Here is a 27,706-nt window from a genome sequence, read left to right as displayed (position 1 = left end):
GACTTCACATCCCCTCGGTCCTCTGAGCATTTCCGTAACACAAACAACTTACTGTTAGACGCTTTTTGTCCTTCAGTTCAGTGATAATAATTTGCTAGCTGTAAACACAGTTTTATTGTATATTTTCCACTGGAATCTCCAGTGAATGATTATTTCAAGACTATCCAAGCAGCTCGTTTTATCTCATCCCCAGTGAATATTTCTATTCTTGTAACCCGACACAACCACAAACATATAACCTCATGCTTAAACTTGTAGTGCAACTGTTCACACGTGAATTTGTTACTCATACCAGTATTGATTTTTGTGTCCTTTCTCGCAGGATTATGTTGTTACGGAACAATACTCTCAGAATTGTTAACTCCAGCCGAGCGGATGAGGGAAACTATGTGTGCCGGGCGGAGAATCAGTTGGGCTCGGCAGAGATGACTGCCATGCTGTGGGTAAAAGGTAAGTGATGCCCTGGGGGCCTTTATTTTCTGCCAAATTAGCACAAGTCGGCCACCAGTAAACAGTCCCCAATGTCATTTTTTCCCCCCCACCTTTGCTCGGGTGCCAGGAAATTTATTGTGCTTGCTCAACCGTGAACCAAGGGCTCTCACATTCAAGAATCATAATACAAGGACACACTTTAGCAGCATAAAGGCCTCTGTCTCAGAGATGCACTGTACACAGTCTAGATCAGAGCCAAGCAGGATATTTATCTGACAAAGGTGAGTGTTTTTGCCCAAGTTAGGGTCGGGTTCTCATGATTGCTCTGGCAGTGATGTCACAGTCGAATGCAGCTGCTTGACGCTAGCTTTTGGTTATCCTGAGGTGACAGTGTAGCAGCTTTGTGCTTCCAGAGGCCATGCGTGTGGAGCTTAGCCCGAGCAGAGTGGAAGTGACTGTGGGGGAGAGCGTGGTGCTGAGCTGCAAGGCGACGCATGACACTTCACTGGATGTGGCTTTCCAGTGGTCCTTCAACCAGAGACCAATCAACTTTCAGCAGGATGGCGGCCACTTTGAATACATCCAAACAGTAAGAGCACGAGTAAGAGTTATTCCCCTATTATTTATATTTACCTTTCTATTAACATGTCCGTCTGTGTGTCTCTGCCTGCTCTGTCTGTCATCCATTGTAGCTCCATCTGTCTGATTGTGTAATTGTTCACCTGTTAAGTGTCAACAGATTTTTTTAGCAGTGAACAGAGTACTTCACCAGATTTGTTGATATTGCAGATCAACCTATTACAGTCAAAATAATTCTGATGATTTCATTTGCACATTTTATGTAATGAGTTCATGTACACCTCTCATTGCACCAAACACTTGTTATACCTGCAAAAAGAACCAGTTCGGCTAAAGGTCAGACTACCTTGGGTATCATCAAAGACCTGCACTGAATCGTATAATCGTGCATATCAAGGTCTTGTCTATCGTTTTGAATTGCACCTGGGAAATTGTGTCTTTTGTGAAAATAAAAAACACTGACAAAGTCAGACTCATACTGGCTTTGAAGGGTGATGAGGGTCAAACACAGAAGAACATTTAACATGGTGAATCTTTTTGTGAATGTGCATCGTTGCTTCTGCAGACATACAACATGCACTACCATCATCTTCTTTGTCAATATTATTATTTAAATGTATGGCTTTTATGGCTTAAATCATAATCAGGACTACCTAAGTCAATATTGAGATCACAAATTGTTAACACGATTACTCGCTGACTTTGGAAAAAAAAGAGATTTTTTTTTTTTTTTTTTTTTTTTTTTTAAAGAGAGAAAAAGACCCTGAAGGAGGCAGAAGAGCTGCAGACTGCAATACTCTGAGCAGCATGCATAGGAATGAGTAACAATATGATGTATTTGAATATTTCTCACTTTTTTCAGACGCTGATAGTCTGAATAAGTTTCTAAGTTTGTCATTATAGTCATTTTCATGAAAAAAGTCACCAAGAGAGTCTAAAGAGTTGATACATCCAGGGAGTAAATCATCAAGTTGGCAACACTGAGTGCACCAATGTGAAGGAAAGGGTGCAATGGATTTTTAACACAAGACAAAAACAAGAGCATCATTGCAAATTTGCATAATTATTTTACCTCAATTATCTTGTTTTCATAATCGTTGGAAGCCAAAATCATATCTGAAAACCAAATTTGATTAATCACCCAGCCCTATTACAAATCCATTCATGTGGAAGTGCTAATAATAGTCAGGCCCCTCCTGAATTATTGAGTGTAATTGTACCCATTCTTTCCGTTGGTCAAGGGATACAGGCTCAGGGATCTTCTGAGGAAGATGTTGTATAAATTCTTGCAGCACTTAATAAGATCTGCACAAACACAGAGGTGTTTAACCCTTGCCTTCTTACAACATCAAGGTCATATTGTTTACTTACCTTACCTTACCTTACCTTACCATTTCACCTTCACCTTTTAACCTTTTTCCCATGTCTTAGTTGTTTGTTTTCCCTTGGTTAATCATATTTGGTGTCCTAGGAGATTATACAGTATGTGATGACAGAAACAAGAAAATATTATCACACTGTAGCATGATTATTCTAAATGTCACTTGTACACAAACTGAATTGAAATGGTCATTTTATCGTCAACGAGCTTGGTTTGGTATATTTTTTCACAAAGTCTTTCATTCCCCCTCTCCATAATACAGAAAAATTCATTAGCGCCTAAACCATAAAATGAAGTTGGAAACAAATTTGCAGGAGAGCAGGGAGTCCTCTTTATGTTGCTGTTCCTTTATCAACACTAGATGTTAAAACCACATCTGTCCTGATGTGTCCTCTGCTACTACCCAGGCTCTGGAGAGAAAGTATTTGCAGTGACAATTCTTTACAGGCACAACAGATTCCTGGCTGATGCATGGTTTGTAATTTTAATCAGGTTTCGTGCTAAACAGCTGCCTGTAGACCTTGAATTATTCCCAGTCTTGCCTCGGGCGTTTCTCATTTCAAGAGAGAGAAAATACGGGTAGCTGAAGAATGTAGCGGCAAGCAAGCACCTGAATTAAACAGGAATCTCTCAAGCCACATGAGCCTCTACAAGATGTAAAGGAATCACACTTTCTCGTGTCAAGCACATTTAGGCTTGCTTAATACCTACCTTTTTTTTTTTCTTTTTTTTTTGTTCTCTTCTTTCCCATTTGCAGCAGTCCTCCACGGTGGATCTGATGATTAGGAGCATTTTGTTGAAGCATGCTGGGAAGTATGGGTGCCGGGCCCAGACCAGTGCTGACACTGTATCTGCAGAGGCTGAGCTCCTTGTCCGAGGTAAGCTTGTGATGTGTCGGTGCACCAGTCCTGTACGCTATGACAACTTGGTCACCCTATCATCAGGGCAGTGACACATTTAAACTGAACCGCTACCCTCAAACAGAATGCACATCTTATTCTCATACTTATTATTCTTAGAGGGTTTAGTCCAGTGGAAATGGACACAAGATAATAATTGATTTTTTTCAATTAAATAAATAATAATTTTAATGGTTTCTGTGAATTTGTGAAATTGGCTCCAGTTTGTTACAAGTGCAGCAGCTTTGGGAGATTTGTTAATTATATCAGACATTAGAAATGTTCTCCTGTTGGAGAAATTGCACAGTGACTATTTCCACATTATCGGCCCCCTTTCGACCTTTCGATCTTGACTAATTTTTTATAGTCACTGTGAGTATGGCTGGACAGACGGTCTGTCTGCATGATCAACTTTAATATGTGCTGTAAAACGGAACGGCTGAAGTCTTGTGATCACATTCTGTGGCTGTTTCTGACCGTTGCTGATTATGTGATGTAACGATTATTGTCCGCAGAGCTCCTAGTCACGTCCTGGTCTGTGACTCATCCTATTCTTTTGTCCTTTAACATTACCTGACAGGTTTATAAGAACCAGTCATCCAACCAGAACAAAATGGAGTTTTGTTTTGTTTAATGATTGAATAAAATACAGCTCTGCAATAATTCAGCGTAATTGTTAATTAACTTTCAGAGGAGCTGTGTTGAAACAATGATGACACTGTCATTGTTTTACAAAAATAATTATTGATTCCACATAAACTGTTATGAAAAATGTTTCACATTTCATTTAGGTTATTTGCCAAATACTTCAAAGGAATGCTTTGCCAATTTTCAACCAGCTTTACATCATAACATTGTGGCCAGTATGTGAAAATGAACTGTGGTAAACTTACCACTACCCAGATCTCCCAGCTCATCTCTCAGCATAAATTCGCTGGAGGACGCCAAACGTGAAAAAGAATATAGAAGCAGATAGAGAGAGACTTGCCTTTTTAGTTCTCAAATGCAGACCAAACTCAGATCAAACTCTAAAACTAGGCAGTGCTGATCAAATATGAATGAAGATTCAGTTTCTGTATTGCCTATTTCTCACCTAAGTGTCTTGAGAAACATATTTTAGTGCACTGATCAGACGTTAAAACTTAACAGTGCTGATCAAAGATGAACCAAGATTCTGTGTTGTCGATTTCTCGCAGATGTTTTCAGAAACAGATTTTAGCTTACAATTTAAACTGTAATTCAAGATTGTTTCTTAGCAGCCAGCTGCCATATTGCTTCCTGTGTCACAAGCTCACATTACATCACCCGCCAGTGAGAGCGTTTATTGGTCCAGTGTGGGGCAGTGCAGTTCTGGCAGTTGTAGCTTTTCTATCTCTTGAGCAAAAGCAAATACCACAGCCCTTTTCCTCTGTTTCCTCTGGTCATACGGCACCAATTTCAAAACTATCTGGGTCTTTCTACTGCATAGACAGCCCAGGTTTATGAAAAGACCATCATTCCAGCAGTGAAATACTTCTTTAATGTATGTATATTTATTCCAGAAATGTTCATATTAATATATTGTGACATCAGAGTCCACCATATGACCCACCTCCATAGTAGCTGATGTATTTAATGATTGTCATTTAACATTAAGCTCTAATACAGGGGAGGATTTATGCCATGGTGTTGGGCACACTAAAAAGAGAGTACTGTTCTTATAGTGACACAAAATGCATCTTAATGTCCTGAAATGCAAATGCACCTTTCAGTGCAACCTTCTAATGGGCACTTTTTGGGGACACAGTACATTGGTTTTCATTGAGCGCACCAGCTGCCAGCTTTTCATTTACAGCTGTTCCCCCTAGAGTCCTTAGACGTTTGCTGCACTTGCAGATTACATTTACTTCTGAAGACTGAGGTAAACATATGTTCAGCTGTATTAAAACACAGGAGGGTCTACCACACAGTCATGCTCAGCAGAACTGGCAAGGTGCCTCCAAAGCCCCCCAAAAAAGAAAGCTTCAGTATCCCTGAATCGGCATGAAATCCTTGGCAGCAGATCTGTGTCAGCCCAAATCCTGGTTCAGTTTAGTGTGTCGTGTTCTTGGCTTTTGTTTGTTTGTGCAGAGATTACAGCAGAGGATTGATGTTGTCACCATATGCACACAGCTGCACATCCTCTTAATGCTTGCATGGTTGCATCCATTAGTGTATCTAATGGCAACAATGCATGATGAAGACATCACAATATGAACCGACTGGGAATTGACTCAAACATTAACAGCGATTGTTTTTACTCTTGTGTCATGAAATTCCTGAAGCATTTGTGCTTCAAACCTGAAATCTAATCTGTGTCTCCTAACCCTCTTTCACCAGGTCCCCCTGGACCCCCTGGAGTGGTGATAGTGGAGGAGATCACTGATACCACAGCCACCCTGTCCTGGACTCGTGGCTTGGATAACCACAGCCCTATCAGCACCTATAATTTACAGGCCCGCAGCCCATTTTCATTAGGCTGGCAAACTGTCAAAACAGGTAATCAATAGGGAGCAAATTGCAGCCTGTAGATCTGTGAGGTTAATGTGGAGCTGTATACAAAGGCCTTAATCCTGCCCAAAGTCATGTACGGAGATGGTGAATCAGCCCAGTAAGAGCAAGGTTACTGGTTTCAAGAGACACAATTTAAAGTTCATGTGGCAAGGTACATTCATATATTACAGCTTTTTTTCTGATTGGTTAGGCAGTATCTTTGAAACTATAGGCTATTATATTGCAAAACCCTACATACTAACCACAAAACCTCTCACTAAACCAGCAACACAGTACACATATCTTACAAAAGCAAGCAACCCTTTTTTTAAGATGATATAAATTAAAAACACTTGTGCTTTTTGTTTTTTCTGTGTGCAGGGCAAAGAGCTTTGTCATACAGTTGCACGTGAAAGCTTGGGCACCACTGATCAAAATTGTATTTACTGTGAATAGTTAAGCAAGTAAAACATGACCTGATTTCCAAAAGACAGTAAGTTAAAGATGGCACATTTCTTCAATATTTTAAGCATTTTTATTTTTTATTTTTATTTTTATTTTTTACAGTTTTAAAATAACAAAAAACAAAAAGGGCCTGACGCAAAAGTTTGGGCGCCCTGCATGATCAGTGCTTAGTAGCGCCCCCTACTGCAAGTATCACAGCTTCTAAATGCTTTTTGTATCCAGCTAAGAGTCTTTCAGCTCTTGTTTGGGGGATTTTCACCCATTCTTCCCGCTAAAGGCTTCTAGCTCTGTGAGATACTTGGGCCGTCTTGCATGCACTGCTCTTTTGAGGTGTATCCACAGGTTTTTAATGATGTTTATGTCAGGGGACCTTCAGCTTGTGCCTCTTGATGTAGTCCATTGTGGATTTCAAGGCGTGTTTAGGTTCATTGTTCTGTTGCAGAAGCCATCCTCTCTTCATCTTCAGCTTTTTTACAGATGATGTGATGTTTGCTTCCAGAATTTGCTGGAATTTAACTGAATCCATTCTCCCCTCTACCTATGAAATGTTCCCTGTGTCACTGGCTGCAACACAAGCCCAAAGTATGATTGATCCACCCAAGTGTTTAACAGTTGGACAGGTGTTATGTTCATGAAATTCTTCACCATTTTATCTCCAAACATACCTTTGTTCATTGTGTCCAAAAAGTTCTTTTTTAACTTCATCTGTCGACTGAACTGCTGTCCAGAAATCATCAGGCTTGTTCAGATGTTCCTTTGCAAACTTCTAATGCTGAATTTTGTGGTAAGGACACAGGAAAGGTTTTCTGATGACTTTTCCATGAATATCATATTTGTTCAGGTGTGGCTGCACAGTAGAACAGTGCACCACCGCTCCAGAGTCTGTTAAATCTTCCTGCAGGTCGTTTGCAGTCAAACAAAGGTTTTATTTGCCTTTCTAACAATCCTACGAGCAGCTCTCTCAGAAAGTTTTCTTGATTTTCCAAAGCTCAACTTGACCTCCACAGTTCCTGCTAACTGCCGTTTCTCAAATACATTACACACTAAGGAAACAGCTACCTGAATACACTTTGCTATCTTCTTATAGTCTTCTCCTGCTTTGTGGGCTTCAGTTATTTTAGTTTTCAGAGTGCTAGGCAGCTGTTCAGATGAGCCCATGGCTGCTGATTGTTGGGACAAGGTTTCAGGAGTCAGAATATTCATAAAGCTTTGAAATTTGCATCACCTGGCCTTTCCTAATGATGATTGTGAACAAGCCAGAGCCCTAACAAGCTAATTATGGTCTGAGATGCTGGTAAAAGTTATCTTTTTGTCTGTGCCCAAACTTTTGCATGGTGCTCCTCTCATTCTTTCACTCTAATATTGTACAAAACAGAAGTTAATGCAGTTGTCTTGCTTAAAATGTTGATCATCCTTAATTTCATGGTTTTTGGAGATCAGTTTATCCTCTACTCACTTTCCTGTTCACAGTGACCAGGGATGGCCAAACTTTTGCATGCCACTGTACATTTTTTATGGGTCTGACCTTAAGACTCCATTCACATCTCTCTGTCCACCATTAGTCACCTTCAAATGTTTACATGGGGCCTATTTATAGTGCTCTAGCTCTGATATGTAAGAACTCATTAAACTCATCTAAAAGTGTTTTCCCATGGGTCAATGTGGAAAGGCAATTGGCAACAATGTAGAAACCAGTGTTCACACTTTAGCTTTAGTGAGTTATTAAATCACTAAAGCTGCAGCTCCGTCCCCTAGAGATTATGGTTGTATACCACTAATTTGAAACAGCAGATATGTTTTGAGAGAAATATAACATACTGACATTATTAACATAATGAAGAAACATAATTAATGTATCTGGCAAGTCGCAAAAGTAACACGTTCACTGACAACATATTTTAGTTGCTTTTTTCCAACATAGGCAATCTTGCAGCACAGTATCCACTCATAATGGCTACAGCATTACTTTGATATTTATATTTTTTTATTAACATTTAACCAATATCACAATATTTCCTTAAACTTAACCAGAGTGCTTTTGTTGCCTTAATCTATGACCGGAATCTGGACGTGAACCTGAGGATATGGTGTCAAGGCAATTAGTACGCCTGCCGTGCTCCACAATCACCTCCTTCCAATCCTTCCAATGTGGTACCTGAATGTACTGTTTATTTACCTGAAAGAAACGACCCTGAACATAATCCAGGCAGCGATTATGTTGCCATAACAACATAATTAAGAAAGCAATTTAGTGCAAACATAATTTCTAGGTGACAGGGTTGAAATGTGTACGTATTCAGTGTGGCACACTTGGTAAATGCATTGGCTACAAGTGTAAATTCAGAGACAGTGCTTCAGGAATCACTGTGTGTGAGCATACAAAAAAAAAAAAAAAGAACACTGTAACACAGTCAGACTTTTAAATCCAGAAAGTAATGGATCAAGTGTCTTACACTGTTGCTCCAGAACAAGGCTTTCTTCTCAGATGCCTGTTTGAGGAGTTGTAATGCAGTTCTCTCTCCGGCTGTCATTTTGTGTCTGAACTTGGCTGTTGTTCAGAAGAGCTTAGCAAAAAGTAATTTGAGCCGATATCAAATGCCATTGCTTTGAATTTTATTCAGTGTCATATCAGCGGTTAGTGGGAAATTAACCTTTTGGGCTTGAATTATAAGACTTATCCATTTTCATTTGGTGTAGATGCACTTCTACTGCTTAAAAATGAATCAGCTTCCTTTTTTTCCTGTACCTTGACAGAAAAACCATTAATTACTATCACTTAGCGTTAAAGGATGAAGGCTTGCTAAGCATTGTGTGTAATCCATCTTAATATGCCGTGTGATAATAATAGCAGAGTTTAAGGTGTGATAATGATTCATCCCCACAGATATATAAATCATACTTTGTATACACTCCTCTCACATCACGTCTGTTCAACCACATTTAATTCGATAAAGCACAATTAGGACTCTGTGATGTATTGTCAGTGTTGAACTTGTTAAGATTAGCATAAAGGGGATCGGGCTTTTAGCTCCCACTCCTTGCAAACAGAGTTATCGGCTCATGTTTGAAGAGCAGCTCGCCTAACAGACTGGTCTCATCGTGAGCTGCTTTGGATGATAAGAGTGTAAGCTCCTCGGCTCCACTGAATGTTGCCTTAGTTAGCACAGAGAGACCTCTGGTTCATTTGTGACACGGATATGCTTTCAGTCAATGTTTGTTTGTTGTTGCAGGATCAATATTGACGAAGCTTGATTATGGCGGCCCTGAAGAAACCAGATTAGTTGTGTTACCTGCTTGTAATTCTGTTCCAAAATACATTCATAAATCTTGACTTTTTCCATCTCAGGGTGTGATTTATAATTACATAGTTCTCTATGTCTTCTGTAGATACTGTGAAAATTGATTAAAATCAGCTTCCCTCTATGTAAGGAGTTGTTCTTCCTAATGTGCTCTAAAGCTGCGAGTAAGCTGTTGTTCAGGCATCAAAACGACATCATATACCAGGTTTCAAGTAAATTGCACATCTCCACCACCTGGTGTAAAAGTATGCTAAGTCACAGTGAATCTGGAGGGAAGGCGTAATGCTCTGCAGTTCTTAAGAACTAAGACAATTGTATATTTATTTGTTTTCTGGCTCCGTACTCGAGCATACAGGATTTGAAATGAAACAATGGCTATAAAGGTTAAAGTGTCAACTCACAGCTTTTGCACAAACATTGTAGGAATTATCCTCCAGTTTTAGGGAACAGAAAGTAATTGGACAAGTCGGCACAGTCTTGAAGTCATTATATAAAGTCATCATATTTAATCGTATATAATCCTGTGCAGTTAATGACTGCGTGTAGACTGCAGCCCACAGACAGCAGCAGATACTTGGTATCTTCCCTGGTGAGGCTCTGCCAGCCATCTTCACTTATTGCTTGTGTCAGTCTGGCCTAGAGCAGCGAAACACCTGCTCAGTTGGTTGATGAAGGTCAGGCAACAGAACTTTCAAATGTTCAGCTATGAAAAGAATAAATCTTTATTACCTTGCCTGTACATTAAGCATCATTGTCCTGCCGCATTGTTATTTTGGTAGACTTCATATTAAAGTGTGTATGATTCTTACACTCTTTACTCAATGTGAATCTGAACACTTTCAAACAGTCAGGCCTCATGTAGGGGCCCGATTTAAGAGTGAATGTGGGGTGCTTGTAGGATTGACATCGTGTGGTGTTTGTTCATGAGATGGTGGCACTGTCACAGAGACTTTAAGGGGTTGCAGAAATATGTACTGTATGTGCATTTTTATCCCAAGCCATCACATATATCTATATTTGCTTGGAAAACCCCCAAATTAAGATATTTTTACACACACACACACACACATATGAACTGGCTTGTGGCGGCCAAGCGTTTATAGCAATGTTGCTTTTTGATCCTTCTATGTCAGCTCTTCCTATCTTTGGAAAGCAGAGTTCACCAAGCGTTGGATTGTTCGCCCACTAACAGGGAAGAGAAGCCTGTGGAATACTGGGAGAACATTAATGTGGTCGGACAAGACAGAATTCTTACTTTTCTGCAAATGGTGCAATGTACCATGTTTGGAGGAGAAATGGCCCTGCATATGACTTAAAAAATACCACAACTGCAGTGTAGCTATGAGGTGGAAGCATCATGGTATGGAGCTGTTTCTCTTGTTGTGGTACCAGCAGAATCTAAATTATCAAAGGGAAAATGAAGGCAGCCATGTACCAGGAATTTCTTGAGGAATTCTGTTGACATCCACCAGGATGGTGAGAATAAGACACAGGTGGACCTTCCAGCAGGATAACAATCCAAAACATACTGCAAAGAGGACTCTCACCTGGTTCCAGAGGGAGAAAATAAAGGTGTTGGAATGGCCCAGTCAGTCACCAGAAGATGACCTGAAGATGAAGATACATCAGTAGATCCTCGGAATCTTCTAGATTTAAAGACTGTGTGTGGAAGAGTGGACCAAAAGAACACTGTGAGAGCTTGATTTCCTTATACAGGAACTAGCTTACAAGCTGGCGTTGTAAAGAAAGGCTTCTTCACCAATTACTGAATACATTTCAGTTGCTGTGTTCAATACTTTTTCCCGCATTATTCCACTTTATTGCACATGACTTTGTTTCACAGATTGTAATGTTATGATTTTCTTATCTGTGTAGTATTGTTGAGTTAATGTCAATATCTGCTGTAAATTTTATGTTAATAGCTGCAATGGAAATATGTTTAATGAGAAAAATATTGATGCTTGAATACTCATTTCCCCACTGTATTTACATGTAGTTTACAATGTTAATATGTCTAAGCACCTGTGAATATTTGGGTTTAGTCAGGTTCAATCCATCCCTTACATAATCAGACAAGAGTTACTATTGCCAAAGGACAAATGCTTCAACAAAGAAACCAGCCACTATCCAGCTGCAGTGGTTCTGTCCTTCTACTGGTGGAAGTTGGCAATACTAATAAGGCATAACCAGTCATGTGCAGCTTGGAGAGGCTGCACAGAATGCTGTCCTTCCAAGAGAAAACTGAACTGCTGCCTAGCGACATCTCTTGCTGCATTCACTTGCACTTTGCACTCAGACATTGAGGTTTCACTCTTGTAAATTTCCAACCAGCCACAACTTTTCATATTTATCTTTTTGCATGTCAGTAGGGGGTGTTTGGGAAAGGTGGGGCACATTTTTAGTTTAGATGAGTGAAACATAGCTTAGCCAGCTTTCACACACCCTTAAAGCTGTATTGGCACTCACAGCAGTGTTTGTCCCATGTGCTGTACATAATGTGGACAAAAGTACAAGAGATTTTATGTGGTCTTACCCTGATTAAATAAATACATAAGCTTCACTCTTGTCTGCAGACCCAGACCCAGTGACAGGGGACATGGAGTCAGCCATGGCTGTGGAGCTCAACCCTTGGGTGGAATATGAGTTCAGGGTGGTGGCAAGCAATGCAATCGGGACCGGAGATCCCAGCGCGCCTTCAAGAGGAGTTAGGACAAAAGAAGCTGGTAAATCCTCTGAGCCATCAATTTGCTACATGCACTACATGCTAGTCACATTTTGGCAGACATAAGCAATCACCCAGAGTCTAGAAACATATTATATAATATGCTGAGCGCTGCTGATTTATTGTAGCTGGAGAGCTGAAAGTAGCCGGTGCCCCCCACATGCCACTTCATGACCATGTTATATTCCCATTGTTAATATACTCGGTTTTAATTGGGCAAAGGGGTTGAAAATAAGCCGCTTACATGAATTTCAACCAGTTTAGTGTTTCTGCTAAAGCTGCCTGTCCTTTAATGCCCCGAGGCAAAGACACAGCAGAATTCACTATTTATGGTGAGCAGAAATTGACTGAGACAGTCTGGATCAGGCATGCCGCTTCACTAACTGCTCGTTTCTCGTCTATAAAATGTAATAATTACAAAGGTCAGTGGTCATTTGGAAGAGGCTTATTTAATGTGTCCTATCTCTTCAGCACAATTAACCGACTAATTACCGAAGCTACACACAGTTGTGGTAATTCATTCTTAAAGATATAATCTGTGATCCAAATGTCAACAAAAGAGTGCAAAATTCAAAACACAGCACTGAGAGCTATCATTACCACTCTCTGTTTGACTGACAGGTAGTTTAATGCAGGCACACACACCAGACAATAACTGGGTTTCTGATATTTTCTGATGCTGTTAAAGGTTTGTTTACTCCAGCAAAACACATCATTAAAACAGTTTTATTTTCAGTTATGATCTGTTGACTCAAAAAGTGCTTTTTTTAAATCATTAAGACAAACTTAATTAATCAAATCCAAGTTTAGCTCAAATTGTGTAGTCATAAAGGACATGGACTGCTATCTGAAAATATTTCTTCTGCATTTTCACTTTTTCTTTCTTTCAAAAACACATTGAAGTGAGTTTGCAGTGTTGGTTCAGTGATGCATTGTTAACCTTTCTGTTTCACACAGTCCCGTCAGTGGCACCAGCAAACGTAAGCGGAGGGAACGGCCGCAGGCATGAACTGGTCATCTCGTGGGAGGTAGGGTTCTCTGCCAAACTCTCCCTGAAACACAGGCGTGACGACATATGTGCAAAAACACAAATGTCACCATGGTGTTTCAGTTAAACAAGCTTGGATTATTGTTGAATAAACAGGAGTTAGTGAAAGCTTTTATTTAGTCTGTTCTCACTTAAAAAATAATCTTTGCCATTCCCAGTTGTATCTGTGGATGTCAGCTGCATGACATTTGAACTGTGGAATGTTTTCAAAACTCCTCAGTGATCATCTTATCTACATGCTGTGTGAGAGAGGGCTTCAAGGTCCTTGAAATTCAAGATGCCTCCTCTACAGAACATTCTCTCAGTTTCTAAAGAAACTGAAGCAGAAACTGCCACAGGTCATGCATTAATTATACTGGAATTCAAATCCTAATTAGAATTATTAGCAAGCGTTCACTAAAGTTTCCAGTATAATTTGAAGACTTTGAATGTGAAACTTTACCATCTGCACTCTAATTAAAATGCGAAAATAAATGTCATTCCAGTCAATAGATTAGATCAACATTTCGAGTGCTAAAGATGCTCGCTCATAATGAGAACCTGTCTTGAATGTCAGCGTGTTGCATTATGTAAACAGAACCATGGTTACAGTCTCATGACCCCAACTGAAGATGTTACTCGTTCTCTGAAAGAGGAGATGCTCAGGGATCAGTTGCTTTCAAGTCATTTCTTTTTTGCCATCTGGTGTGTAAACATGAGACCAAATTTCAGATTTATTTTTTCAAGCAATATTTCATGGAAAGACCATGAGTCACCTCACTCCTTTCACTCGAGCTCAACAAAATCACCTTGTGCAGTGTAGTTCACAGTCTCTGTTATCTGAAACCAAGCGGCAACATCTGGGGCTAAAAATTGAGCCAATGTAGAAGTGCCAAAAGTTCCTCAAATGTCCACTTGAAGCTGGCTTCAAGAATGAGTCAATCCCCATCGACCCCCATGTTAAAATGCCCAGCTTTACAGCAGAAATAAAAATGTTTACATATGTTCGCACTTTAGCTGCGCAGGAGGTGAATTTTTATATAACTCACCCATTTAAATGTTATTAAGAGTTGAAATTATGCTAACCGCTATAAGTGACAGGTGGGTTTTGTCTGTCTTGACAAGCTGCTACCACAGCAACAACATTGGTTAGGTAAGGTTACCATGGCACAACCTCAGACTCACAGAGTATGGGCAAAGCTGCAGCTGTCAGCATTTGTTTTTATTTAATGAAAGTTAATTGTAAGGTTGGATAATGGAGCCTGAGATGGATCTGTGGTTTGGTGCAGCATCTGCAATGATGCGGGCGCTGTGCTGGACCATCGTGGTGAAGAGAGAGCAGAGCCAGAAGGCAAAGCTTTTGATATACTGGTCCATATACGTCCCAACCCTCACCTGTGGTCATGAGCTCTGGGTAATGTCCAAAAGAATGAGATCACGGATACAGGTGTCTGAAATGAGTTCCCTTAGAAGGGTGGCTGGGCTCATCCTTAGAGATAGAGCTTAGACATCCAGAGGGAGTAGAGCTTGGAGTAGAGCCGCTGTTTTTTGCGTCAAATGGGGTCAGTTGAGGTAGTTCAGGCATCTGATCAGGATGCCTTCCATTAGAGGTGTTCCAGGCATGTCCAACTGGTAGGAGGCCCTTTGGCAGATTTAGAGCACGCTGGAGGGATTACATATCTCGTCTGGCCTGGGAACACCTTGAGATCACCCAGTAGGAGTTTGAAAGCATTGCTGGGAGAGGGATATCTGGAATACTTTGCTCCCACGACCCAGCTTTGGATAAGCAGTTGAAAATTGATGGATGGATGGAAGGTTTTGTTTGCCTAAAAAAGTCTTGTTCCGCTGTTGGTTGTACTAAGAGACCCTGTAAGGAGTCAGATATTTCATTTTCTTCAGTGAGTACATAAGTTTAATGGTTTTAAGCCTGTTTTTCTCAAGCCGAAAAAAATATTAGCTTTTTGAAACAGTCAACCGTACCTGTAAATGCACCATGCTAACCAAGCTAGCAGCTAGCACTGGGGTTATCTCCACCCTCTCATCCAAATATGGTCACTTCTGGCTCCAAAACACCAAGACGGCGACAGTCAAATGCCAAACTCAAGGTTTCCAAACGTGAGTCCACAAATCAGTGGGTGACGTCACAGTGGCTACGTCCATTATTGTACGTCTGAAACAAAAAAAGATGATAATAGTATGCATGCTTGAGTCCTGTAGGCCAGACTGAAGAAGGAACTTTCTCAACCTTTCCTGCTCATGGACCTCTGGAACAGAGCAGTGCTTGCAGTACTGAAAACCCCAAAAAGCCAAAGCACAGAATGATGATGATTATTAGGATTTTTATATTATTAAATATGGGAAGAAACCTATAGGGTGTAAATATTCATCATTTAACTTGTGAAAGTTATTACTCACCAAGATTAAAAATTGATAATAAATGTGTATGTTCAGTGAAATCATTATCACCCAACTGCTGCTAAGAACATTTGTGAACCTGCAGGTTGAGAATTACTGTAATCCATGAGTGAAAACAAGCCAGCTGAAACAAGGTTCCCTTTAAACATCCGTGCTGAAACAGCTCTGCCATTGTTCCCTCAGGAATTGAACTGTCACTAAGTAATAAATCCTGCATGTGAATGTGACTTAATAATCATGTAGAGGTTGCTACTGCATGTGCAATTCATTAAAAACCTTCACTTTTTGTTGCCTGGGAATACTTGTCAGACGTTATTAAGGGGGATAAAGCATGGTTGATGGACGACGCTAGTCCTTGTGGTTTCTGAGCTTGTAGGAAACGGTTTAATGATTTTAAGATATACAGATGATTGCATTAGTTTACAGTCAGTTGCATTCACTTGAGGTGAGATATGATGAGTAGCTGCTGCAGTTTCGCTCAGTGTGTTCTAGGGACCTGCGTGCGCTTGCCGTCCTATTCCCAGAACCATCAAAGTGGGATCTAATTAAAACATAGAGGAAAGTTTCAGACACTCGAGTGAGAAAAATGATGAGAGGAGTCTGGAGATGTTCTTAAAAGGTAGGAAGACAGATGTGTTGAGGGACTTGCTGGTGTATTTAAAGAGCAGAGTTCAGCATAGGAGGCTGGCATCATCTGAGGTCACACAACTTCCTTTTGCAAACACTCAGTGTGGCGTACATCTTCCTTAGGGAAAAGCCTAAAAAATCATGAAAAACTTTTTGATCATCGATTATTATTATTTTATTTTTTTTAGATTGTAATGAAAACACATTAATGAATTTTTAGTATTTTTTTGTCCAAGGAATTATTTGCCTCAAATTTCCAAATAGACGTTGATCGGAGTTCTTGACTGTGATTTTTCTCATTTATATTTTTGTGGTTTTAGCTAATTATCTCAGCACTAAAGTCTGGTGTCTTCTCGTCAGCATAAAACTAAAACAATCAAAAGTAAGTAAAAGTAGAGTGAGGCGAGATTCGAGGAGGTCATGTTCCAAAGAACATATTAAACTAGCAGCTGTCTAAATCGCTGCATTTAGCACAGTGTGGTGTTTGAGATACAAGCTTTCGTCAAATTATCAATAGTGACTGTATGTTGTGACTGAATCTGGCTTGTGTCAGCGTTCCCTTGTCTTTATGTCTTGATGTGTTGCTGAATGATTGTTCCAAAGTTGGAGAAGCATGCACTCAGCTATAAAGGGAGTACACATACAGTTCCATACTGTAATGTTATCTCTGCAGCAGATAAATGTGATCGCAGCGCAGCTGTAGAAACAAAGGTAAAATAGCCCAGGTGTGGATGCACTCCACTCTCAGGAAGCCTTGACCCGTCTGACAGAAAAGGGCAAGAGAGATGCACATTATGTCCAGTGGGATAATACAAAGGTTGAGGTTACAGCCTTTACAGATATCTGATTTTAGGAGAAAGGGTCATGTGAGGGGGCTCAGGTGAGCGCCCATCATTAGGACAAAGGGAGCTTTTTCTTCCATTTGAGAGGGAAGACAAGGTCGACCCATCTGCTGCAGTATTCTACATGATTTTCTTTGATTTGCTTTTACTGAATTTTATTCCTACATTGGAGGGTATGAGCAGGTCAAGGCTGAAAGAAAGGCTTCGACTGTTCCAATGAGGGAGCAAACCAGAGGAGGAAGTGCTTCAGTCCGCTCCGGCAGGATGCTCTTCCCCGAGATCAAAGGTTGAAGTGGTTATTGCAAGGATGAAGCACCTGTGTGAGATAAAGATTTAACTATATTGTGCTCAAGGGAAATACAGGCAGGGCAGCAGTGAATAATATAATACAAGCATTAGTATAACAAATAGAGCCTATTCAAATGAATACAACTAGAAAAATATTTTAATTATTAAAGACAAAACTGAAATTGACTTAAAAAATGACTGTTAAAAGATTATTGGTTATCTGTTGATGCACTTTACACATAATGTATTGTGTTTTCAATGTCTGTCAGTGGCTGTCCTGACTGTAAGATTTAACAACCCAACAGCCAGAAAAAATGTCGGCATTGTAGGTTTTTGCAAACCCGAAAATGTTACATTTGAATGTTATTATGTAGCAGATTTGTTGAACTTCACGTTTCAACCACACTGTGATCAACATGCAGTTTGGTTTGGCACAAAAAGCACTTGGCTATGGTGAGGAAAAGATTATATTTTGGCCTAAAATACACAGTTTTTCTCTGTAAAAAAATATATTTTTGTGACACTATCTATGCAGGAAATGCTGCAGCAATGTTTTGGTAAAAAAACAGTCGCTTTTTCTGGCACTGTCCCTGGTGAAAAAACAGTGACGGGTTGTAAAAAAACACTCATGTTTGGTTGCTAAAAAGCAGCTGGAAACACAGCGATGACTCCCAACACAAGCAGGTTTGTTGTTTGTTGAAGAAGAGCGGTCTGCAGCTTGGCAGATGTCTAACATAGGTGACATACATCCACCATCCCCTCAACCTCTTGATGACAAAGACATATCCGTCACTTGCTGTAATGTGCAATGACAACATTTTCTTTTGGTGACTGGGTTGGATTTAAAGAGCTTGTGTCCAAGTGTTGTTAGTTTTGCAGATTGTCCTTACAAGCAGGGCAAAAACTCCTGCTTTATCACTAACAGCAGCACAACCCCGGGATCACAGCTCATTGCATTTTAAACAGGGTCCCACTTTATTCTGTTGGAAATTTGTTTAACCATCCAGGGTCTCAGAGTTTGAGGGCACAACTTGGACACGTCTGCAGAATTTGCTGACAAAGCCCAAAGAAGGCCAGCTGGGCCGTGTATTACACAGAGCTGCATCAGCCGGGCCAGTGATTAAGATGTTGTGAATTTTAAATTTGGTCCCGCCAGAGAGGCACAATGATGATTAACCTTGAATCCCAGAGTCGTTCCCAATATATCCAGGGATGTTTATGAATATCTGTTTGTAACCTCAGTCTTGACGATGGTTGTACAAAACCTAATAACTCTCACACCAAGTAAAGAGGATATTAGTGTGAACTGTTTCCAAGTGGACAGCTTGGCTCTCAGCCAGGTTCAGGGCACAGCATGTACAGAATTACTATGAGCAACGCCGAGAATTTGCAATTGAGATCAGTTGAAGGATATATTAACAGGGGAACAGTGAACAGATGTGGAAGCAACTGACAGTTATTCTTGTAGTTATTAAGTATGGGAGCCCAACTGCCACTGGGAAGATAACCTTCACATGAGGAGAAGTGCCCCTCAGTGGCACATTATGGGGGATAATGTCCATTCCAGATGGGATGGTGTTTGGTGGGAGACCATTTCCTGTTTATAAATGAGAGTTATACTATATAAAGAGTGTCATTAGAGTAGCTAGTATAACACAATGACGACCTCCTTATAAATAAATGCAGGACCCCATGTTGGAGGAACAATCAAGGGATACTTAAAGTGACTCAAAACCCCAATTGGAGCTGACTTGGATATAAAACCCAAATAAAGAGTCCTTTGAAGCCACACATTAATTTGACTCATTACAAAAAGTTATTCTTAGCCAAACAATTTCTTTCTTCAAGAAGTATTTTACTGTGGGAAAGATTTCATAAAGCTGGGCTGTCTGTGTAGTAGAAAGATGCAGATACTTTGAATATTGGTGCTGCATAACAGGAGAAAATAAAGGAAAAGGGCTGTGACATTTGATTTTGCTCAAGAGGTGGAAAACCTTCAACAACAACCATAGACTGTATCAAATAATGGATGTACTGTAGCTACCATGACAGCACAATACTGATATTTTGAAGCCTCGAGCTCAGCATGTCAGCCATTGCCATCTTGTTATGTCTGAGCCAGAAGTGACCATATTTAGATGAGTGGGTGGAGCTGTGGTAGAGCGAGGGATGAATCTGACTCATAGGCTGTAGCGAAGCCTCGCAGACAGCCTGTCACACAAGTACAGTTGTCCTGAAGGGCAAAATTAGCTATGGAAACCAAAACTGTACTAGGCTGTAAACACCTTTATTTCTGTGGTAAAGTTGGGCCTTTTAACATAGGTTTATTTGCTTCTGGAGCCAGCCTCAAGTGGCCATTTGAGGAACTGCAGTTTTTGGTACTTCCACTTTGGCTTCCTTATGCAGCCCCCAAGGTTCCTGCTTGGTTTTGACACAGGGAACAATGTGGCGGCCGGGTGGTAACAAATGATCTCAGATTACAGTTTAATGGTAAGCTAAAATGTGTTTTTAAACATTTCAGGTGAGAAATAGACAACATAGTGACATAATCTTGACTCATATTTTATCAGCGCTGATTATTTAAGCCATTTTATGCCAGTTATTTCAGCTTTCATTTTTACAATACAGGAAACAATAAGGCGCCCGCTTCCTGTTCATGAAATTTTTATATAACAGCCAAACAGTGCACAAAATATGTTTCTGAGGACATTTTAGCAAGAGATAGGTGGTACAGTAGTAGAATAGATTTTTATTTGATCTGCACTGCTGAGTTTTACAGTTTGATTGGATTTTGGTCTGAGTTTGAGAGAGAAAGAGAGGGGGGCGGGTCCCTCTCTCGATCTGCTTTTACACATGGTGCACAATCTGTAGTTCAGGCAACAGCCATGGATGTAATGATCGGCACTGCTTCCACATTGTGTGACCAATAGAGCAGGCACTCTAGAAACTTCTGTTCTGGTTCTGGTTAAGTGCTTTACTAACTTGAATGGGGATAAAATGATTCAATCGTGTGGCTCTGCTAGGCTTTTAATGTTATTGTTTGAATGGATCAAATCCTGATGGTGAAACAAGTCATTTTGTGGGGTTTTTGAGGCTCAAAGAAATGTATCCACTAATTGTTAGACGTCTCTTTTGCCATGCAAGTTAATGGGGGAAAAAAGTATTTTTGGCCACAGGGCATCACATGATGGTGTAATTACACTCTTTGGACACTATGAACATTTACTTCATAGCCCAGTACACTTCCTGGGGGCCTTGAAGCAGACCCAGAGTCAGCAAAAATCTGCTGGATAATGCGTTGGGAGATGAGTAGGTGTAGATCTGGGTGCTGTTCAGATGGAGGGAAGTTTACCACAGTTCATTTACACATACTACCCACATTATTATGATACAAAGCTGGTTGAAAATCAGAAGGGTATGCCTTTAGTGGTTTTTTCAATGAGACTCCAGAAACTGTATATTTGCTGCTTTTCATTCACAAACCTCCATGATTGGAACAATTAGTGTCTTCAACAAGTGCCACTGCATAAAACGGAGTACAAGCATTTTTTAATCTGCTCATTTGTTTTTATTCAGACATTTTTGCAGATCAGATCAAATCACTTCTGCAGTACAGAGTGTACAATAGTGAAGCATTACAGTTCTTCCTCCCTGCCCATTGTGTGGTAGAATAATTGGTCACCCATCAATAAGTCTGTCAGTTTTCAAGAGTATCACAGGACAATGCTGAGACGCTCCACTTAGATGCAGTGTCCTCCTTTTTTGTACTTGCCATTTTAAGTCGTTTTAGCTCTGCCCTATTTCCTCCCGTTTCTGTTAAATGCTCTTGGAAATAAATCAGGACTTCGTCAGTGATCAATGGAGATGGATATTAAAGGAGACGGAGCAGGAATGTTAGCCCTTTTTGGCAGTCGAGGCATGTGAGCGCATGGCAGCTCTGCCTCTCCAATCATCTGTGGAGAGTTGTCAGAGCCTGGACGGCCATGGTGGGCAGGGTTATTAAGCAGGATGAATGACTAAACAGTCTCTGCAGCTTCATTCAGCCGTCTCATTAGAGTCGACGGTGAGAGACTGCTGTTTCGCAGGGAGCCATTGGGAGGACCATTAGTGATGCCCCCACAGTCATCGTCACTGAGCCCAGCAGGCCCCACAATTTCATCCACAAGACTTGCATCCGCTATATCAGTCCTTTCACACCGTGTCCACACTTATCTGTGACTGTCTCAATTCCCATACCCACAAGTGTTTCTAGACTTAACTAGCTAATTTGTTCATGCTGTTTTTTAAAGACCCATATTCCTTGGCACGTCTTTAAAAGCATTGCCAGCTCTGATAATAACTTTGATGGAAGCTAATTCATTTTCTCTGATCTTCCCTGTAATTAGGCAGTCATGGTGATTGGTCGTTGTTGAATGAAATGTGAACTACATCTCCATCCACCTCCAATCCCTCTGTAGACTACATGGCTAATTCGGGTGATGCCTACAGGGGACAATATTACTTTGAAGCCTATGCAAATCAACACATTAAAGCATGCAGAGTTTTTGTTGCCAAAAACAGGTGTACAGGTGTTTGTCATTTATTAGATTTAGCCAAAGATTTAATCCCTGCAGCTCGCATTTTAATTAAATTCTAGCTCACTTAATGAATTGGCATTTGACTTGATTAAGCACGGAGCAGCTGTGGAAGACAGCTCCCAGTTTTACCACTTCAGGAAAACCACAGATAAGCATTGAAGCCAGCACACAGAACCTGTGTCCCAAAAATCCTCCTGTCAGACATGGAAAGATAAATAGCTACATAATGGGCACAACTGAGCCAGATATGATTTGTTTCCATTCCTCAAGACTGACTGCATCTTTATTAACACTGGCAGACAGTAACGGTAAATGGGTAGGAAATTGAAAGCTGGTTATGCAGGACTACCATAGCTGAAAAAAAGTCATGTTGTCAATGAGAGCTGTGCTTGCACAGAGGCGGCAATTTAAATATGAAAATGTGCAAATGATGTACCTTCAGTCACAGAGCTGTACAGTGCTGGTGCTGGCACAGTAAGCCAGGTTTGCACCAAATCTCTGTGAAAGATGCTCTTGGATGATTGTTTCTTTCTGTCTGATATTTTCAGCCTGTGTCTGAGGAATTCCAAAATGGTGAAGGCTTTGGGTATATTGTTGCATTTCGTGCCAATGGAACCAGAGGCTGGAAGGAGAAGATGGTGACCTCTGCGGACTCTACAACGTACAAATACAGAGACGAGACCTTCCCTCCCCTCACCCCATTTGAGGTAAAGGTTGGAGTTTACAACAATAAGGGAGATGGACCATTCAGCAAAGTCGTCATCATCCACTCTGCTGAGGGGGGTGAGTTAGTCTTTGTGGTTGCATTGATTTTAAAAGTACAGCGAAAATAGTTTTATGATTGTCACCATTTCGACCTGTCTCACAGAGCCCAGGGAGGCACCATCTGACGTGAAAGCGTACAGTATTTCTTCATCGGAAATTAGAGTCACTTGGAAACCGCCCAATCCTGGACCCGGAAGACCAAGAGGATATGAGGTGCATGTGAATTGCTTTCATTTTTTTGTGCTCACTCATACATTTGCATACAGTATCTGACCTCTGTGTATGAGAGGTTTGAGAACACTATTTTCTCAAAGTCATTCATGTGGTATAACAGGTCAGCTACTGGAAAGACATGGAGCAGGAAGAGTCGGGGAAAAAACAAAGAACTGTGAAAAACGAAACGTCCATGGTCTTGACAGGACTAGAGGGCAACAGTCTGTATCTCATCACTGTAAAAGGCTTCAACAGCATCGGCCAGGGTCCTGCCACCACTGCTGTCACAGCCAAGACCAGGAAAGCCCGTGAGTACAGCACTGACACTAATCACGTCATACTATATATGGAATAGAGGCTACCTGTTAAGTTCGCTCCAAATCCTCCTGTAAAAAGGGTAGTAATTGACCTAGTTGGTTGAAACTCTGTTTAAAAGTCAGTTTTAATTTGCACTCAGAGTGTTGTGTTCTCTTCTTAGCTCCTGCTCAACCACCAACCAACCTCATGTGGATTCAGGAGGGCAACAATGTGTCTTTAAGCTGGGACCCAGTGAAGGCAAAAGACAATGAGTCTGATGTCATCGGGTACATGGTAATGATTAATCTCTGACGTTATGTTTCTTCAGATTCATAACATTAAAACTCATGAAAACATTCATGCAAGGCCTGTAAAAAGCTGCTAGTTCCAGAGGTCTCCTGCATAATTTAACAGTGCTATATATTTATGGTATGGCCATCAGTTTACATGTATGCATTTACTGCCAATTTAGCAAGAAACCAAGATCTAAATACTGGAACACCCAGTGGCAAATCAGAACTGTGGTGAATTCATGACATTTTATCATCACATTTTTAAACAATATATCACAAAAATGCTGATGAATTTATCTAGCATTGACCTAGAATCCGAAAGGAGAATCGATTTAAAGCACTGAATATATTATAAGTGTAAACCTTAGTTTCAGCTCGCCAATTTCAGCATATGCAAGAAAATCAATCTAAGTGAACATTTTTAACTTAAAATGTCCCCTGGTAAATAATAGTTGACTCTTACTAACTTTGACTTTGTATTCAAAGGAAAAGTTCACCCCAGAATCAAAAATACTTATTTTTACTTTTACGTGTAGTGCTGTTTATCAGTTTAGATTGTTTTGATGTGAGTTGCTGAATGGTGGAGATATCGGATGTATAGACTCACAAGTCAGTCTTTAGACACTTTGCTTACCCAAAGACTGATGACTTTCTCCCTAATTTTGTGTTTAGATGGGTGGAACCAATATTAAATCCGCAGGGCGGTCCTTTAGTGGCTCGCTGAACTCTTGTACTGGTAAACATAGTCCAACTAGAAACACGTGTAGCAGTACAAAATGGCTGTAAGTTGCTGTAAGTCCTTCATTTCCACAATCTTGTGGACTGAGCACACGTTTGATTAAATGGAGTTAAATCTCTCAGCATCCATTTTCAAGCTCTCTGTGTGTTTGTTGCCTTGCGGACGAGAAAAGGGGGAGTGCACATTTCTGGGAGGGCGTGTCCTTTTCAAAAATGCAAGAGGCGTTGCTTTGTTGCCGGCCGTTTTCTCCGGTGTGTTAAACACACTTTAGAAAGGAGTGTCCCCAGGCTATCAGAAGGCGGAGATCTCTGATTATCTGGTGGCAAGACTATCGGATGTAAAGATGTCTGCCTTTTCACCAGTATAATGGAACTAGATGGCACTCGGCTTGTGGTGCTCAAAGCACCAAAAAGATACTTTTGAAAAACTTAACAGCAGTGTCCCTTTTTGGAAATCATGACCCAGTTACTCAAGCTAATTCACAGACTTTGTTGTGAGCAGTTTAATGTAAGAACTACTTTGTTTCTACTGAATCCTATCACAGTGCAGAAGGAAGTGTGCATCTACTGCTAGCTCATCAAGCTGGGTAGGAGGCCATTTATGTTTACATTTCACACTGTCACAAGCACGAGCCTGTCATCCATGAGTAGATGCACACTTTCTTTGAGCGTGGTGATTCGGTTCAGGGATGTAGTTTGGTAGAAAGAAAATAGTTCCCACATGAATCTGCTCACAACATGGTCTTTGGATTATCTTGAGTAAGCGGGTCATGATTTCTGGAGAGAGACATCGCTGTTGATTTCTACAAATGCATTTTTTGGTGCTTTGAGTACCACAAGCCAAGTGCGTCCTACTCCCATTATATTTGAGAGAGGACAGACATCCCTACAGCTGATATCTCCAACATTCGGCAACTCACAACCAAATGAGACTGATCTAGACTGATAAATAGCACTACAGGTAAGAGAGTGATTTTGGGGTGAACTGTCCCTTTAAAGAACTAGCTATTTAGTTGCTGACCTTGCCTAACATTGTTTATGCAGAAAAATAAAACAGGACTTTAACTTCGGGATTCCTGGAAACCAAAAATAACTCATTTTATGACTCTGTTACTGTTAAAGGACAAAGGGAAATTATAGTGTGATTTTTACCATCTATTTAATGTCCTGCAGGTGTTAGTCAAACAGGAGAGCAGAAGCCACAACCAGGTGACAAGAACCATTAACCCTTCCACCATGCTCTCACTGCCAGAGGGAGGCACCTATATCATTGAGGTGCGCGCCCTCAGCGAAGGGGGAGAGGGAGCGGTCAGCTCCCAAGTTCGAGTGGTCACCTCCTCTGGTAAGCTCGAAGCTAGTTAGTTGTCCCCTCTCAGCCATACGCTCCGTCGCATGACCTCTGAGATCCAATCGCTATGCACGGGCTATTTTCTCTTTGTAGCGATCTTATGTTCTGCCCTTAATTGAGTCACCGCAGCTGTTGTGCGAGCCAAGTTTTCTTTGGCTAATACTGTTTTAATTACCTCACCCACACAAACCTTCCTACTCTTGCACAGCCAATTAACTTCCAAGCAACAGGACGAACAGAAAGTTTGCAGTCCTGTGTGTGACATTACCAGCTAGCTTCTCGGGGCAATGGGTTGTTGTTTTCTTCATTGTCTCTGTTTTCCTTCACTGTCCTTGTTTTCTTCAGCGAAAAATGTCTTCCCACCTCCGATCTTCTCTGGTACAATCCGTTCAAAAGATCAATGAAGTTATTCAGCATTAAAATTGAATTGTTTTTATTAGTATTGACTGTTCCCCTTCTCTTCCCTTAGGTGTTCGAGCAAAAAGCAACCAGTGCTCAGTGCACTGCCTGCCACAGAGCCTAACATGGACAGCACTGCTCCTGGTTCTTCTGGTGCCTTCAGCTTCCTGGTGAGGCCAGTGTGCCATCCTCATTTTCATGGAGGGAGCCACCAGTCTTCCGCTCCCTTATTCCCTCTGACTGCCTGCTTGCTTCGGCCTTACCCATCCCAAAGGGCCTGAGGCCTGCCAAAGGGGGTTGAGTCTGCCAGTTACCATGCGGCTCTTCAGAGTTCATCCTTTTAAGTTCCCTGATTCTTCTGAAGCCCTGGACATTTGATTTGCACAGTTCTTTCCAACATCACAATAGTGTTGTACTGTAGTGTACATTGCGTGGAAAGATTTGTTTAATCATTTCCTTTAACATCATGTGTTCCTCTCATTGACTGGAATCTAACCGCTTCCAGACGGCTCCTACAGCTCTGGGGTTCTACAGAGCATGAACAATTCCTCGAAAGCTGCTGTGGTAGTAATACAGGGATCAGCCGGCCTGTTTCTTTTCATTACTTATCTGCATCAATTTACCCCTTGGCTGCCTAACAAGCAATGCAGCAGAAGCTCAGTAGAGATAAGTGCATTGTTTTCTTATTCACACATTGAGGAGGAAAAAAGTTTTTTATGGAACCAAGAATCTTACTATTTCCAGACTTGCTTTTTGTACATTGTGTTACCTTTAGAGAAAAACACCGTGGTGTGTGTCAGCTATGTCAAACTCTCTGTTTTTGGTAGTGATTAAGCAATGCTTGGTGATACAGTTTGTTGACTGTTGGATGTATGGAGATAGGAAACAGGTTCCCACCTGTAGTGCCCGAACACATCAATAGACAAAGACAACTCTGTACGGACTCTTGGTGTCAGTACAAATAAATGTGATGTATATTTTTTAAATGCTTGCTGTCTGTATTTTCTAACTTTCAAAAATGTTTCTGACAATGTCCTAGGGCTACAAATACTAATACTACTATGAATCAGACTGTTGATTATTTTATAATGAACCAGGTCATGATTTTGCCTTCAGACTGAATCACAATGTTTGTCTACAGTAACTTCAGGGTAGAAAACCCCCACATGATGTACATAAAATAAGACAAGGCTGAGCCAATGCTGCCTCAGTTGGTCCGATTTTAGCCACCTATAAAGAGTCCCCCCAAAAAATCAATATCAGTTTAGGTGTACGCTATATTTAGAATATTTTCTCTGCTGTCAGACACCCTTTTTGACAGGGAACTAAGACAGTTATCCCGCAGCCACCAGACTCCACTGACAAAAACACTCATTTTACTTCACAGAACACGGGAGTTGCTGGTCTACCTCTGCATAGATCAGTGAGTGTGTTACGCTAATGTTAAGTGGGGAAAAATTCCAAATACAGCGTACATTTAAAGGAACGTTGTGTAAGATTTAGGGAGATTTAGTGGTGTCTAGCTGTGAGGATTGCAGACTGGAACCGGCTGGATCTTCTCCTGATTGGAATTCCTTCAGTGCGGTGAT

At 40.8% G+C, this 27,706-nt stretch overlaps 1 protein-coding gene across 2 annotated transcripts in view; it reads left to right on the top strand.

Annotated features, from left to right (window-relative positions):
• The window catches only part of cntn5 (contactin 5), a 135,215-nt gene extending 108,135 nt beyond the window's left edge, over window positions 1-27,080 (top strand). Inside the window, exons 13-24 of one of the 2 annotated variants that reach the window (XM_049576274.1) lie at window positions 323-450; window positions 846-1,021; window positions 3,150-3,270; window positions 5,650-5,808; window positions 12,140-12,289; window positions 13,246-13,316; window positions 22,613-22,847; window positions 22,933-23,042; window positions 23,164-23,350; window positions 23,521-23,633; window positions 25,544-25,712; window positions 26,188-27,080. In XM_049576274.1, coding sequence (XP_049432231.1) covers window positions 323-450; window positions 846-1,021; window positions 3,150-3,270; window positions 5,650-5,808; window positions 12,140-12,289; window positions 13,246-13,316; window positions 22,613-22,847; window positions 22,933-23,042; window positions 23,164-23,350; window positions 23,521-23,633; window positions 25,544-25,712; window positions 26,188-26,291 — 1,723 coding nt within the window. In that variant the 3' untranslated portion in view covers window positions 26,292-27,080. Of the gene's footprint in view, window positions 1-322; window positions 451-845; window positions 1,034-3,149; window positions 3,271-5,649; window positions 5,809-12,139; window positions 12,290-13,245; window positions 13,317-22,612; window positions 22,848-22,932; window positions 23,043-23,163; window positions 23,351-23,520; window positions 23,634-25,543; window positions 25,713-26,187 lie in introns of both variants that reach the window. The other variant, XM_049576273.1, reaches the window with a different exon arrangement.
• The last annotated feature ends 626 nt before the right edge of the window (window positions 27,081-27,706 follow it).

Source organism: Epinephelus fuscoguttatus, linkage group LG5 (genome assembly GCF_011397635.1).
Source record: "Epinephelus fuscoguttatus linkage group LG5, E.fuscoguttatus.final_Chr_v1".
Taxonomy (NCBI): domain Eukaryota; kingdom Metazoa; phylum Chordata; class Actinopteri; order Perciformes; family Serranidae; genus Epinephelus; species Epinephelus fuscoguttatus.
The sequence above is the reverse complement of the archived record's forward strand: the minus strand, read 5'-3'. Positions and strand labels throughout refer to the sequence as shown.